The sequence below is a fragment of the Desmodus rotundus genome, chromosome 11 (genome assembly GCF_022682495.2).
Source record: "Desmodus rotundus isolate HL8 chromosome 11, HLdesRot8A.1, whole genome shotgun sequence".
In the NCBI taxonomy this organism is placed as follows: Eukaryota; Metazoa; Chordata; class Mammalia; order Chiroptera; family Phyllostomidae; genus Desmodus; species Desmodus rotundus.
In genome coordinates, this window is record NC_071397.1 from 11,839,891 (window position 1) to 11,853,139 (window position 13,249).

Genomic DNA, 13,249 nt, shown 5'->3' on the forward strand with positions numbered 1-13,249 from the left:
CTGATTGCTACTGTCCGATGTGGGGGAACAACTTTTGTTAACTACACACTGCTTTTAAACAGTCACTTTTTATTCCAAATGCGCATCCTGGCACTTAGCCCTGACTTTTTATGAAGATTACAGGTGGTGTGCATTTTAACAAAAATTAACAGTTCTCAGTCAGCACCTTTACAGAAGAGCAGTAGGGCTATGCCTCCAGTAAGCATCGTGGAATCCAAGAACAAGTGTGAAATAAAAGTGGGACTGGAGGAGCACCTGCTCCCCAAGGTCTTCAAGAATTACCAAGTCCTTCCCCTTATAGACAATAGCTATCTGTAAAGCAAGTATGTGATAAGATCCAAAGAGCTGGAAGATTTTTAGATGCAGCCAAAATCTGAAGAACACTGGTATTCCAAAAGGGCTTGTCACAATTTCGTTAATTTTAGAAAATCATAACCCCGTCTTTGAAAACTTAATTTCCACATGAAGTGGTTTATAACTGTGGTTTCATAAACTAAGAATTATCACCAGAAATATCTATCTAGAAAGCATGCTGTTGGCTTTAGAAGCTAAAGGACTTCACATTTCAGGGGAAAACCATCTTTGCCTCCATGTTACCTGTTTGGCCTGAAGCAAATGCTGTAGGATGGGGTATAGGGGCCTGGTAAACGGAAGGTGAGGTGCCCCTCTCATATCTGCACTACACAGAGAGCCTTTCATAAAAGCTACTGTTAGCACTGGGCCTAAATCAGGTCCTATGTCTACTATCCAGGCTTGAAATGCAGTGATTTCTAGGTACTAAGTGCCCCCCACCCCACCCAGTGCTTTTAAAGCCTACCTATTTCATTTAGGACCCTCAGGAGAGTTTTCTAAGGGCATGATTCTCCTGATATGCCCCCAGATAAGTAGTACAGATAAGTAATCTTTGTCTTCAATCTGGTTTGATTTTTTTTTTTAATTTGAAATCTGTTACCAAGATGAAGAATAAAACAGGGTTTTAAATTATGTCAGGAGTTGAAAAGAAGTGATTGGAACAAGCTAGGAGTATCTTTTTAATGTTCCTTCATTGATTAAGGGGGGGCCTGCCAAGAGCACCAATAACAAAACTGATCATTTTGAAATTTCTTCATATTCGGCTGAGAAAATGAAATAGTCCACCGTAGTAAAAATGTCACATTCAAAAATATCGGAGGTTCAATGAGAATCAAAAAGAGAGAAAAAACAATCAGTGAGGATTCAGTCTTAAGCTCTGGTGAGTGAATCTATATGATAAGAGTGTTGGGTTGGTTTACATGTGTGACCTAGCACACATTTGGGTTTTTAAAAAGCCCTTTGGGATTCTCTGGTGGGGGAAAATCTTAAGGATAAATGCCGCTAAGACTGTGAAATGGGGAAAGAAAACAAACAAAAAAAGACTGTATAGTGACCGGTGCATTTGAAGATCTGTTTGTGGCTTGCTATTCCTTTTTGGGAAGCTAAAGTTTTCTTTTTTTCTTGTAAAAATTCTATCATTATTTTAATTGATATTTACAGATTTTTCCCCCCATCTTCTGTTATAATTTTTTAGGTGCTTCAGAACTGGGCCCTTTTTCAGACCCCAGGCAGTTCCCCAGCATTTCATCCCTCACTGAGAGCCGCTTCTCCAACCCACGAATGCACTATCCAGCCACCTTTACTTACACCCCGCCAGTCACCTCAGGCATGTCCCTCGGTATGTCCGCCACCACTCACTACCACACCTACCTGCCACCACCCTACCCCGGCTCTTCCCAAAGCCAGAGTGGACCCTTCCAGACCAGCAGCACTCCATATCTCTACTATGGCACTTCGTCAGGATCCTATCAGTTCCCCATGGTGCCGGGGGGAGACCGGTCTCCTTCCAGAATGCTTCCGCCATGCACCACCACCTCGAATGGCAGCACGCTATTAAACCCCAATTTGCCTAACCAGAATGATGGTGTTGACGCTGATGGAAGCCACAGCAGTTCCCCAACCGTTTTGAATTCTAGTGGCAGAATGGATGAATCTGTTTGGCGACCTTACTGAAAGTCCTCAGCAGTGGCCCAGCGGTACCTGGGAGCCACGTCCCCAATGTGTCAATATATACATATATAGAGAGAGTGCGTATATATGTATATCAATTAGCTATCTACCAAGTGCCTATTTCTTAGAAGATTTTTCACTCACTCATTCAGTCATGCTCTTGCAACCATAAGAGGGTAGACACCGAGAAGCAGAAGGCCCGAGAGAGAATCGTAATCAGGTTTCAGATTGTTTTCTATCTATTTTTCTTTAAATAGAAAAAGAAGTGTACTTTTACAGACAAAGGAAAAAGGTATTTTTGTCGCTGATGTTTTGGTCTGTTATAAATAACCTGTTCATATGCCAATTCAGAAAGGTGGACTCCAGGTTCAGGAGGAAGAAGAGCAAAGCCGCTTCCTCTCTGTGCCCTGAGGCCACCCGTCCTCACGGTCGCAGCTGGGTGTGGACCGTGCGCCCTGCGGACCAGCTTACAAAGCCGGCCGAGGTGCACGTAAAGGGGAAAGGAGAGAGTGGACGCTCCCACTGCAGTGTGACTGTCCCAAACTTGGCTTCCACACCTGCTGCCAGGACTCATTTGAACTGTTTGGTTCAGTTTTTTTTTTCCTACTTTAAGAAAGTGACTTCAAATATACTGATCAGGAAAGGTTATTTTATTTTCCTTTTTTATACTCCCCACCCCTTTCCCATTTAACCAAAAAGAAATACCATCCTGAGACCCCTCTCCTCCTTTTATGCAAAACTGAAAATGGCAACACCTTCTTATAGCCATAACGGTATAGATAGTGTTTGTGTTTGCTCGTGTGTTATTGTTTTCTTTTTTTTTAAATTATGAATATGTGTAAAATCTGAGGTAACTTTGCTAAGTGAATGGTCATATAACTTTAAAGATATATTTATAATTATTTAATGACATTTGGACCCTTGAAACATTTCTTAGTGTATCGATATGTTGACTTCGGTCTCTAAAAGTGCTCTTTATGAAATAACAAATTTCTTCAGTGGGCTAGAGCCATACCTGGAATATTGCTAAGCAATTTCAGTTCATCCAGGCACAATGTGATTTTTAAAAGTACTTCCATCTCCAAATATTTTAGATGTAGCTTGTTTTTGTGACGTATGAAGGAAATGTTATGTTAGTTCTTTCAGACCTTCGATTGCCTCTAACACAGCTTTGCCTTTAAAAGCAATAATTAGGGATTTGAAAAACAACTCTTAGCCCTTTGTCACTTATGTTGCCCTTAACCAGCATGAAATGCTGGAGTGATGTGGTTTTCTTACTTCTTCCAAATAACGATGACTCTTGTCATATTAAAAAGACAAGCACAAGAGAATCATTGAACTGCAGAAAAATGCTCTGTGGTTTCGTAGTTCAAGCAGAACTCTACGTCACCAGGCTTCAGAGTGAAGACGTAGTGGGCCTGAAGCCACACGCGTGGCCAGAGGACCAGCAGTGGCGTACACAGTGCAGGAAAGCGAAATTGCACCAGAGACTCTTACCCAGCCGCCTTAGCAAACATAGATCCGGGGAACCCAGATCTGCCCAAGGCCCCATAGGCAGCTCTCCACAGAATTTGCATTTAAAGGAGCAGATTTAAGTCTCCGTCTTATGGGGGCAGGGTCATCTGAAGTAGCCAGCCAGTTCCAGCAGGTAGCTAACTGATCTGAGAGACCATACAACCTGTGGGGTCCCATATACAATCTTAGACATTTGTAGTTCTCCCAGTGGAAGGCAAAGGGAAGGCAAAGCTCAGTGGAGTTTGGTGTCTACTACTGTCTATGACTTTGAGCTAAAGCCCTCCTGTAGGATGCACTTTGACCACTCCTGGCAGCCACATGGCAAATTCTCAAGTGTGAATCCTTAATCCAAGCCAGGATCACTTAATGACACCACCAGGCAAATCCCTGCCCTCCCCCCACTCCACCCCCACAGGTCAGGGTCCCTCTGTTTGAATTCTGTGCCCCTGCTAGTAGAGATTTGCTTCCAGCCCCCAGAGGCCCCTTGCTCTCTCTAGTGACTCTCAGGCCCGCCTTTCTAAGCTGCCAGTGTTGCAGGACAGCTTGCCGGGCTGTTGGGACCTGTCTTCTTCCCTGGAAGTCCCCCTTGGAGTCCATCTTGACTCCTCCTACCAAAAAGTGAGGGGAAGCCAAACCAAAACAGAACACGTTGCCTTCTAAAGGTGGTGTACCAAGTATGCTGAGATAAAGAAGCCACTTTTCTGTTCCTTAAGTAAGATGGAAGTAGTAGTGGATACTATTTATTGTCTGTGTGTGGTAGCTTGAAGCATGCCACTGTCCATTTATTTGTAAGTGTGAAATGTGTGTGTTTGTTTCAGCAGCACTTAAAGAAGCCAGTGTCTGGTTACACATTTCATTTTTAATTAATTGACATAAAAATGTTACCGCCAGTGCCAGCTGTGCCCTATTTAATAAAAAAAAAAGGTACTATATTTGTACATTATTTTCTAATGTTAAAAGGGCTTTTTTAAGTTTACAGTACACATACTAAGTGACCTTAGGGATGCTTTTGTGTTGAAATGTTATTATAGTGGCTGCAGGCAGCAACCCAGAAACACTTAAAAAAGTTTTTTTTCTTGGGAAAAATTCAAGCACTTCATCCTTCCACCCTCGTCCAACCACTCCAGTGGGGTAATTCACATTTTTAGATGAAATTCTGCCCTTTTTTGGCCTGGGGGTTAAATTTTTCCTTTTTTTTTTTTTTTTTAACTGAACCCTTAATTTGCACTGGGTCATGTGTATGATTTGAGATTTCAAGACCAAAGCCAAGTTTTACTTCTGCTCTGGAACCCCAAACCAGCCACCACTCCACTCCCCTCAGGTTGAGGAGCCAGGTTGTGTTTGTAGCATAAGCATCACTGGAGTTTACAGTGTGACCAAGTCACTTTTTTTAAAAATCTGTTTCAGTTGTCTCCTAAGCTTTAACCTATGTCAGAGTTCCAGAACAGGCACCACAGCTTTGGCTTTAGATTAGTGAAATGACATCCAGCCTGGAACTGGGAGACTCAACAGGTTGGCTATTGTTTGCCCGTTAGACTGTCTTTACCCCACCGGAGCCTTTCAAAAGTGAGCAGAGAAGTCCACGTGATTAGTGACCACACGTTGCAAATTCAGAGGGGAGAAGATTTGCCTGCTGGCTTGAAGAGCTCCCTCCGTTCCCAGGAAAGGGACAGACTCCATGCAGAGTCTCGGTTAATACATAGAAACACAAAGCATTGGCAAAAACAATAATTCTATCTTTGATATCCGAAAGAATGATAATAAATGAAATAAAAATAAAAGACAGCTCTTCTAAACATTGAATTTGTTATCCTTAAAAAGATAATTCATTTAAAAAATACTTTCTATGTGAGAATTTCTTAGATGTTTGTTTACTTCATGTTTACAAATAACTGTTTGCTTTTTACTGCAGTACTTTGAAATATATCAGCCAAAACCATAACTTACAGTAATTTCTTAGGTATTCTGAATAAAATTCCATTTTCTGGATATGCTTTACCATTCTTAGATTTCTGTGGAACAAAAATATTTGTAGCATTTTGTGTAAATACAAGCTTTTCATTTTTATTTTTTCCAATCGCTGTTGCCCAAGATTTGCTTTCCATGCACATATTGTACAAATTCTGCTTTGTGCCACAGGTCATGATTGTGGATGAGTTTACTCTTAACTTCAAAGGGACTATTTGTATTGTATGTTGCAACTGTAAATTGAATTATTTGGCATTTTTCTCATGATTGTAATATTAATTTGAAGTTTGAATTTAATTTTCAATAAAATGGCTTTTTTGGTTTTGTTATGTGTGTACATTGGGTCTTTTCTCCTTCGCGGTTTCTTCTCTAATCTGACGCCCACTGCTGCCTCCACCTGGGCACTTACTGGCCATAGGACTTGCCAGGGCCAAGTGAGAGCAGAGATCCTATATAACTGGTGAGAGGGAAGAAGTCTTGGTAAGCCCTGGGTTCTCGTTTTGTCCTGCTCCTAGAGAGGATGGGCAAAGAATCTAGCAGTGAGCCCCTTCCTCATCGGCCTGTGTCTGAAGGCAGGGATGCTCACCCCGCCCCCAGGTAAAGCCGCTTTTCCCGCCATGGGACTGGTCAGGATGTAAAGACCTCAGCCTCGGACAGTTCCCCGATTCTCCTCTCTGGGCCCACGAGCGAGGTCTGACAAGTAAGCCCCTGGCTGTCGTCAGAAAGCCTCAGGCGGCCCAGCCATAACAGCTACTCTATGTTCCTTCCCACATCTCTTTTGGGTTCTTCAAAAGAAAGTCAACCAAGCCAAGGATGAGTAAAAATGGATTTTGGCCTGGAGAGCTCTAGCCTTGGGAAAATGCTACTAGTGAGCATAAGTATCGTTTTCTGATTTTTTTTCTGGGCCATTGCTTGTTTTTGGTAAGTCCCTCCCCTGTGACGAGGTTGAGGGCCTGGAAAGAGCGGCGGCTTTCTCTCTGTCCTGTGCTGTCTGTAGGCCTTGGCTCCCCACATCTCTGAAGGAGGGACCAGGAAGCTCAGCAACCTGCCAGCGGCCCACATCACACTCGGGTTAGAGGTCTCCTTCAACCAGATCCACTCATTCTGACCCCTCTGGCACTGTGTCCTGAGAAATCCTTGGACGCAGCTCATTTCTGAGACTAAGAGACATCCTGAAAGCACCCGAGTGAACCAAGGCCAGGCAATTTGTTTGTAACTCTTGGAGGGTGTATACCTGTTTATCCACTGAGATTAAACATCTGTGCGACTTTAAAAGGCATCACCTAGGAGGTGGGCACAGTGACGTTCTTTCCCACTCCAGCTCTGTCCAGCAGCATGGCTTAGGGTGAATCACTTTACCCCTCTGGGTCTCAGTTTCTTGGTTTAGGAAAGGCATTGGGCTAGACCTTGGCACTGTTGACGTGTTCAGGCTGGATGATGCTTCGGTGCGGTGTAGGGAGGCCTGTGCTGGGCCCTGCAGGGTTTAGTAGCATCCCTGGCCTTTACCCACTAGATGCCAACAGTGCGGCCCCAGTCCTGACAAAGAAAAGTGTCTCTGGGCCTTGCCAAATGTCCCCTGGGAGGAAACGCTCCCCACAGCCCCCCAATTGAGAACCCGTGGGCTAGAGGCTCTAAATTCTTAGGCCAGGCTTTATGGACAGATCTGGTGTGCGGAAACACCGCTCATTAAAACATCGTAGCCAGAGAGAAGCGGAGGGGCTTCCCAGGGATGGGTGTACATCGTCAGCCTTTCCCTCCCATCACCTGACGGCGCCCTAAGGTTCGGCTGGTCCATGAGGGAGGCTCCTGGGTTTGCCCTCTGCACATCTTCCCTCCTCCTGTGCGGCCGGTGAACAGCACAGCTGTGGGCTTGTCGGGCCTGGGCTGCTTGGCCACGTGTTTCATGGCGCTGCTGTTTCTTACTGGAAACGACAGGCGGAAGAAGAAAGCAGTTTCTGCTGTGTTTTTGACCCCTTGTGTCCCCTGTCCCCCAAATATTTAATCATCAGACTTTTCTTCCAGAGTGGGTGTTTCCTGTTAACTCAGTCCCAGCCGAGGCTGGCCCAATAAACACCTCCGCTCTCTGTCACAGAGTTTATTTGGCTGGGAAATGGGTATTGCCATGTAAACAGGAAGCCCCCTGAAGTTATTATCCACAGATGCGGCTGAAGAGCCACGTGTTTATATTTATGGGATTTGAAAACAGTCTGAGAAGGCAAGGGGGGAGGTGGGGGAGCCCTCGTTCACGGTCAGTGAGAGCAGGGCCTACGGAGCTTCAGGGGTTTACGTTTCATTCCCTGCGCAAACGGGTGGTTAACAATAATGGCACAATGAAGACTCGCGGCAGGAATACGGTACTGGTGTCTGATTTAAGCCAACAACCCTACATAGATTGTTAGGGAAACATGCCATCCTGTCAACTGTTCTCTCTGTCCCAACTATTTGAAAATCATTTTGGAGAGCAGTCCTAGGAAGCAATGGTTTGGGGGCATCTAAAAAGGTAGGAGGCTTATGATAACACTCACAGTCACTGCGTTTTTCTGGGAACAACTCAACTGATGGCCACCGTTTTAGCAAGCATGGGCCAGCTCACCTGTGAGATCCCAGGCAAACTCATGCATGTGCTCCTAGAGGTGGAACTAAGGGCCTGGGAAGGGCGCCTTCAGTGGGGGCTGTCCCGGGTTGGTGGAGAGAATGTGCAGGTGTTGACACAGCCGGCGGCCTGCACACTAGGACTAGGTCCACCGGCTCCTCCGATCTGTTTTCCACCCACCTCTGCTCTTCCTTCATTGGCTCTCTTCTTGGGCCTGGAGAAAGTGCTTAAGGAAGGCCAGTACGTGGATAGCTGATGTTCTCTGTTTAAATGATGAGCCCTGAGCAAAAGCATGGGGACCTCCCTCCTCCTTGCCACTATTCCTGTGCACTCGTGACTTCCCAGCAGTTTTCCATCCATAGCTATTCAATCAGGAGGCCTTGGAAATGAAGTTTTAAGAAAAAGTTATGAATCAAAATTTAGCAAAGAAAAGGATCTACTGCAGGTGCTAAGGGTCATACACACCAAGGAAAGTGTCTCTGTGTGTGTGCGCGTGTGTGAGTGTGTGCACGCCTTAAGGGAGGCAGGAGGGTGGGGGATGGAGAGGCGCCCAAGCAGACATTCAGGGACAGATGGGGCTCGCCGTGCACGCACATGCAGCATTTGTTTGCCTCAGGTGTTTGTTATTCCTGCAAATTCTGCAAACAAACAAAACAACAAAGGACACACACACAAAACCAAAAGCAGACAAACAGAAGAACCCCACCTCACCCCACGAGTGGTGCAGAAGCAATTACTCTGCTTCAAATAGACTCTTTAGAGGGGACCAGGGCACTGGCCACTCCGGGGATGTCAGCGGCGCAGTGAAGCTGACATTTACAAAGGGGTTATTATTAATTTTTGTAAAGCTTTTATTCAAAAGCTTTCTGTGACTCAACCAGCCTTGCTGTTCAGACATGCTCAACCAGTTGGAAAGCAGAAGGATCAAGTTTCTGGAAACCCACTTAACCTTTACTAAAACTTACTCTAATTCGTTGTCTTATTATCCTGTTGCAATAATGTCTGGGGTCTTCTGGAAAACCTGCTTTATGTTTTAGCATTGCAGATGTAACGCCTTGACCACTATCTTCATCCCAGGTCATTCTGCCCCCCTCCATAGCCAACACAGAAAGGAAATAATCCGCCCCCCCCCCCCCCCGCCAGGCACCTGTCATTCTTAAGAAGAAGACAAGACCTTATAGCAAAATGCTGAAGTTGTTCCACATAAGTAGTCTTGTCTCCGCAACATTAAATGAGACAGGACACAAAATTGGTATCATGTGGCCCTCCACTACACCTTAGGCCTGAGGCCGTTTCCCTTAAGAACCCAAAGGACTAGAATTCGCCGAGATGTAGAAAGTGAGGTGCAGTGTAGGCTTAGGGGGAAGTTTCAGAGACAGGGGTACCAGGAACTCCCAAAACCCAACTGGATGATGAATTGATGTTACTGTGCAAATTTACAATTTAAAAACAGCAAAAAGCAAACAACAAAACCACATGACATGCATAATGGTGTAGGATTTAATAACAATGATCTAAATCTCCTTTGACATCCTTTCCTTTTTAAATTAGGTCATTTATTTTTTATAACTCCATCCATCTCTGACCGTTCAACAACGCTGACCGGTTTCACTTTCTGTTTTTCTGTGAGTTTCTCTGTATTCTTCTACTCCCAAATGAGAGGAGCCTTCTGTGGCATCGTTACCTCTTCTAGGAAGGCCTCAGCTCGATTCTGTCTTCTCGAACAGTCACTTCATATTTAAATCTTGAAAGTCACAGTGCCCTTTCTCCTGTTTAGCAGTGTGTTTAAAAAGTCTTTCTGTGTGTGGATTTGGGGGCGTAGAAAATCTGACTCCTTATTGAGATCTCTTACTCGTGGTTTCACAGATGAGAAATGCAGAGAACGTTACTGAACACAGTTCTCAGCCGCAACTTCTGGAGCACACACTGTGAACTCAGGTTGTGTAGGGGAAGGCTGGCGGACCAACTTTCATTCCTCGTGGGCATGAGAGGAAGAAAAGGATACAAGGAGGAAGCAAGTGTGAAACCCTAGCAAGGAATTAAGTGGTTAATAGGAACTGAGATTTTTTTATTGGCTAATAAAACCTCTCGGTGTTTTTCATATTATATGGTTCCTTCAGGCTCCTAGTCCAAGGCTTAAAAAAGAAAAAGACGAAAACAACAACAAAAAGCTGGAGCCTACATACCGATGCAGTCCCAGTCTTGTTTACTTTTTCATTTCCGCAGTTGTAAAATTTTTTTAAAAAAAATTCCTCTGGTAGTTCAACTTTATCACACTGCGGGAGCGGGCCAGTGTTTGAACAACTATAGTGATTCCAGCTTCCCAGTGAAAGGCAAAAACACGCTCTGTTTCAGAAAAAGGAGACCACGATGCAAATGATGGAAGCATCAGGAAATGTTAAAATGAACGCCATGGGGGGAGGAGGGCAAGCAGATATTGACTCGAAACACATCTCTGGAATCCTGGATGCAAATGATCTCGGTCCTTTTATTGCTAGTGGTGCTGTTCTCCCAACAGAGCAGGATGTTCTTGTTTTTAATAATAGCCAGACCAGATGCTGAATTCTCCCCGGCAACATGCTGTATAAGTGAGAAGGCAAACAGCTGATTCCTGTTAAGACAGACACCAGGAGAATAAGCCAGAAAGTATGAGAATTCTCTGGAGGTTTTTGCTTTGTAAACCCCTGTTTGGCAGGAAGATCACAGAATCCGAGCTGAAAACACAGTGTGTGCTGCGGCACCCGTTCCTCATCCGAGCTGCTGGCTGGAGGCCTGTGAGCCTCCGGCCTTCGCCAGGGAGCCCTTTCCCACCTTACCCGCAGGCCTGGCTCACCGGTTCCCTGAGAGGGAAAGTCGGAAGCCCCGCACCCCTTTGGCTTTCAATGACCAGAAAAATACCCATCAGTAGGAGGAATTTTTTTTCTCCATCCTTGCCATAGAAAATAGTGAAATCTTGAACATGAGCCAATAATTTTAAAATGGCATCTTTGTTCCATCTTTTTCACTCCCTTCTTCCCCCTGTCAGAGTCCATCAGATCTCCCAGCCGTTATTGTGTTGTGGGGCATGCCGCACATGCGAGGTGCTGCTTTCTTCTTTCCCCGGGAGCTGCCCGAGCTGCCCGGGGGCTCCGGGGGGCCGGGCTGATCAGAGCAGAGAGTGGCCAGAGCTGTGGGCTCCTGCCAACTCAAAACACCATCCAGAAGTTGCTTCCCAGAGAGCAGGGGTGCCCTGCGAGAGGGGTGCACACAGACCGAGCTCTCTGACAGTGACCCCCTGGGTCTTTGCTTCTCAGGCCTGCAGGAGAGTGAGACAGAAGGAACGGGCGCTGGCCACAGGTAGAGAGGCTCCCCAAAGTCCCCCGTGTTACCTTTCCGCTTCACATTACCCCCCTAAGCCCTTATGATTCCTTTCCCAATTGTTGTTCCTCCACGGCAAGGCAACGGGCATGCTAGTAGCTACCCTTTCCTCATTCTTTTCTGCCTCCATAGCTGTCCTTGAAGTTCGCTTGGACTTGACATCACCAGACTGAACTTCCCGGGGAAACAGGGATGGGGACCAAAGATGATTTTCCTCTTTGCCCTCTTAGGAAGGCTCTGAAGGCCATTTTAATTTCCTTTTGGGGAAAAGTTATATATGGTACTGCTAGCATGATCAAATAATAATATTTATTTTTTAAAAAAGATTTTATTATTTATTTCTAGAGAGAGGAGAAGGGAGGGAGAATGAGAGGGAGAGAAACATCAATGTGTGGTTGCCTCTCGTATGCCCCCAACTGGGGACCTGCCCCACAACCCGGGCATGTGCCCTGATTAGGAATCAAACTGGCAACCCTTTGGTTCCCATGCCGGTGCTCAATCCACTGAGCCACACCAGCCAGGGCCAAATAATAATATTTCATAACAGTTAACTTTTATTGCACACTTGACTTTGCACCTGACTCCTTGCTTAATATTTCACGTGTCTTATCTCAATCTTCCCAGCAATCTATGAAGAAGTTAGTGCTAGTTTTATCCCCATTTTACTGATAAGGAAACTGAGGTTCAGTCTTGCCCAAGGTTACCCAGCTATTGAAACTCAAGCTTAGATCTGCCTGATTCCAAACACCATGTTCCTAAGCTAAAGACTTAGACACAGTCTCCTGTATTATCTCTATAATGGAGGTTACGAGAAGTAAATGAGTTAATGAGGTAGGAATATGCCTAACAAGTGTCTAGTACATAACAGGTATAAAATAGATTGCATTTATTATTACTCAAAATAATTAAGATGGTCATTGCTAAAAGCATAGAGCTGGAGCCCCAAATAGAATGGTTTTTCAAAAAGTACTATTTTAACATTTTAAAAAGCATTGCTCTTTGAAAGTAATATTTTTCTATATGTTTTATAAACTATTCTTCTACTCGACATCAAGGCTAAGTTTGGCATTTGGCTTATCACAGGCTTCTTCCCTGAAGGAATCAGAGCTATCACATCACATACGCCGTAAATACAAAGCATACTGACACATTCAGATGTTGACCTTGCCCCGACTTCAGTCCCAAATTCACGATGGCTTCTGAGCTTTGCCATTTTAGTGTGTTGCGCTTGGTGTCAGCGTGGCTACTGGAAAACGTGCTGTTGAACCTAATTTGGTGGCATGGGGCTCATCTAACAAGAGAAAGAGCCAAGCCAAGAAGTGTGTGTCGGCTTCGACTCGTGCCTTTGCAGGAGTGGTTCTGGGGTCCTTCTCGCCCCTGACAGAGGGGCAGCTCCCAGATCCTCCGTTACTGCACTGGCCTTTCTAAGAGACAGAACTATACAGTGGAGAGAACTGACCTGGGATCCCCAAGGCCTGGGGAAACCTGGAGTGTGCAAGGCTTTGCTCACTTGAGCACGGGTCTGGAGAAACCCAGGAATGGGCATCAGTGTTCCCTGACCTAAATCACTTAACTCTCTCTAACCAAACAGGCAGGCTTCTCCTCGAGCATCTTAAAGCACTTTATAGACATTCTTAAAGACACTGTCCTGTATGAGATTAACACTCCATTTTGCTGAAATCTCAGAGAACCGAAATGACCACTCTCTCTCCCACCCTGTCTATCTTCCTTTCTTTCTTCCTCTGAAATATTTATTGAACCGTTGCTATAGGCAGAGAAATGTGCTAGAAGGCT

General features: G+C 45.1%; 1 protein-coding gene across 7 annotated transcripts in view; it reads left to right on the plus strand.

Annotated features, from left to right (window-relative positions):
• The window catches only part of RUNX2 (RUNX family transcription factor 2), a 315,354-nt gene that overhangs the window by 203,754 nt on the left and 98,351 nt on the right, over window positions 1–13,249 (plus strand). For 4 of the 7 annotated variants that reach the window (XM_053913595.2, XM_071219668.1, XM_053913598.2 and 1 more), the window contains one exon: window positions 1,547–5,832. The exons of the other annotated variants lie outside the window; for them this stretch is intronic. In XM_053913595.2, the coding sequence (XP_053769570.1) occupies window positions 1,547–2,025 (479 nt within the window). In that variant the 3' untranslated portion in view covers window positions 2,026–5,832. Of the gene's footprint in view, window positions 1–1,546; window positions 5,833–13,249 lie in introns of those variants that run through there. 7 annotated transcript variants of the gene reach the window in all.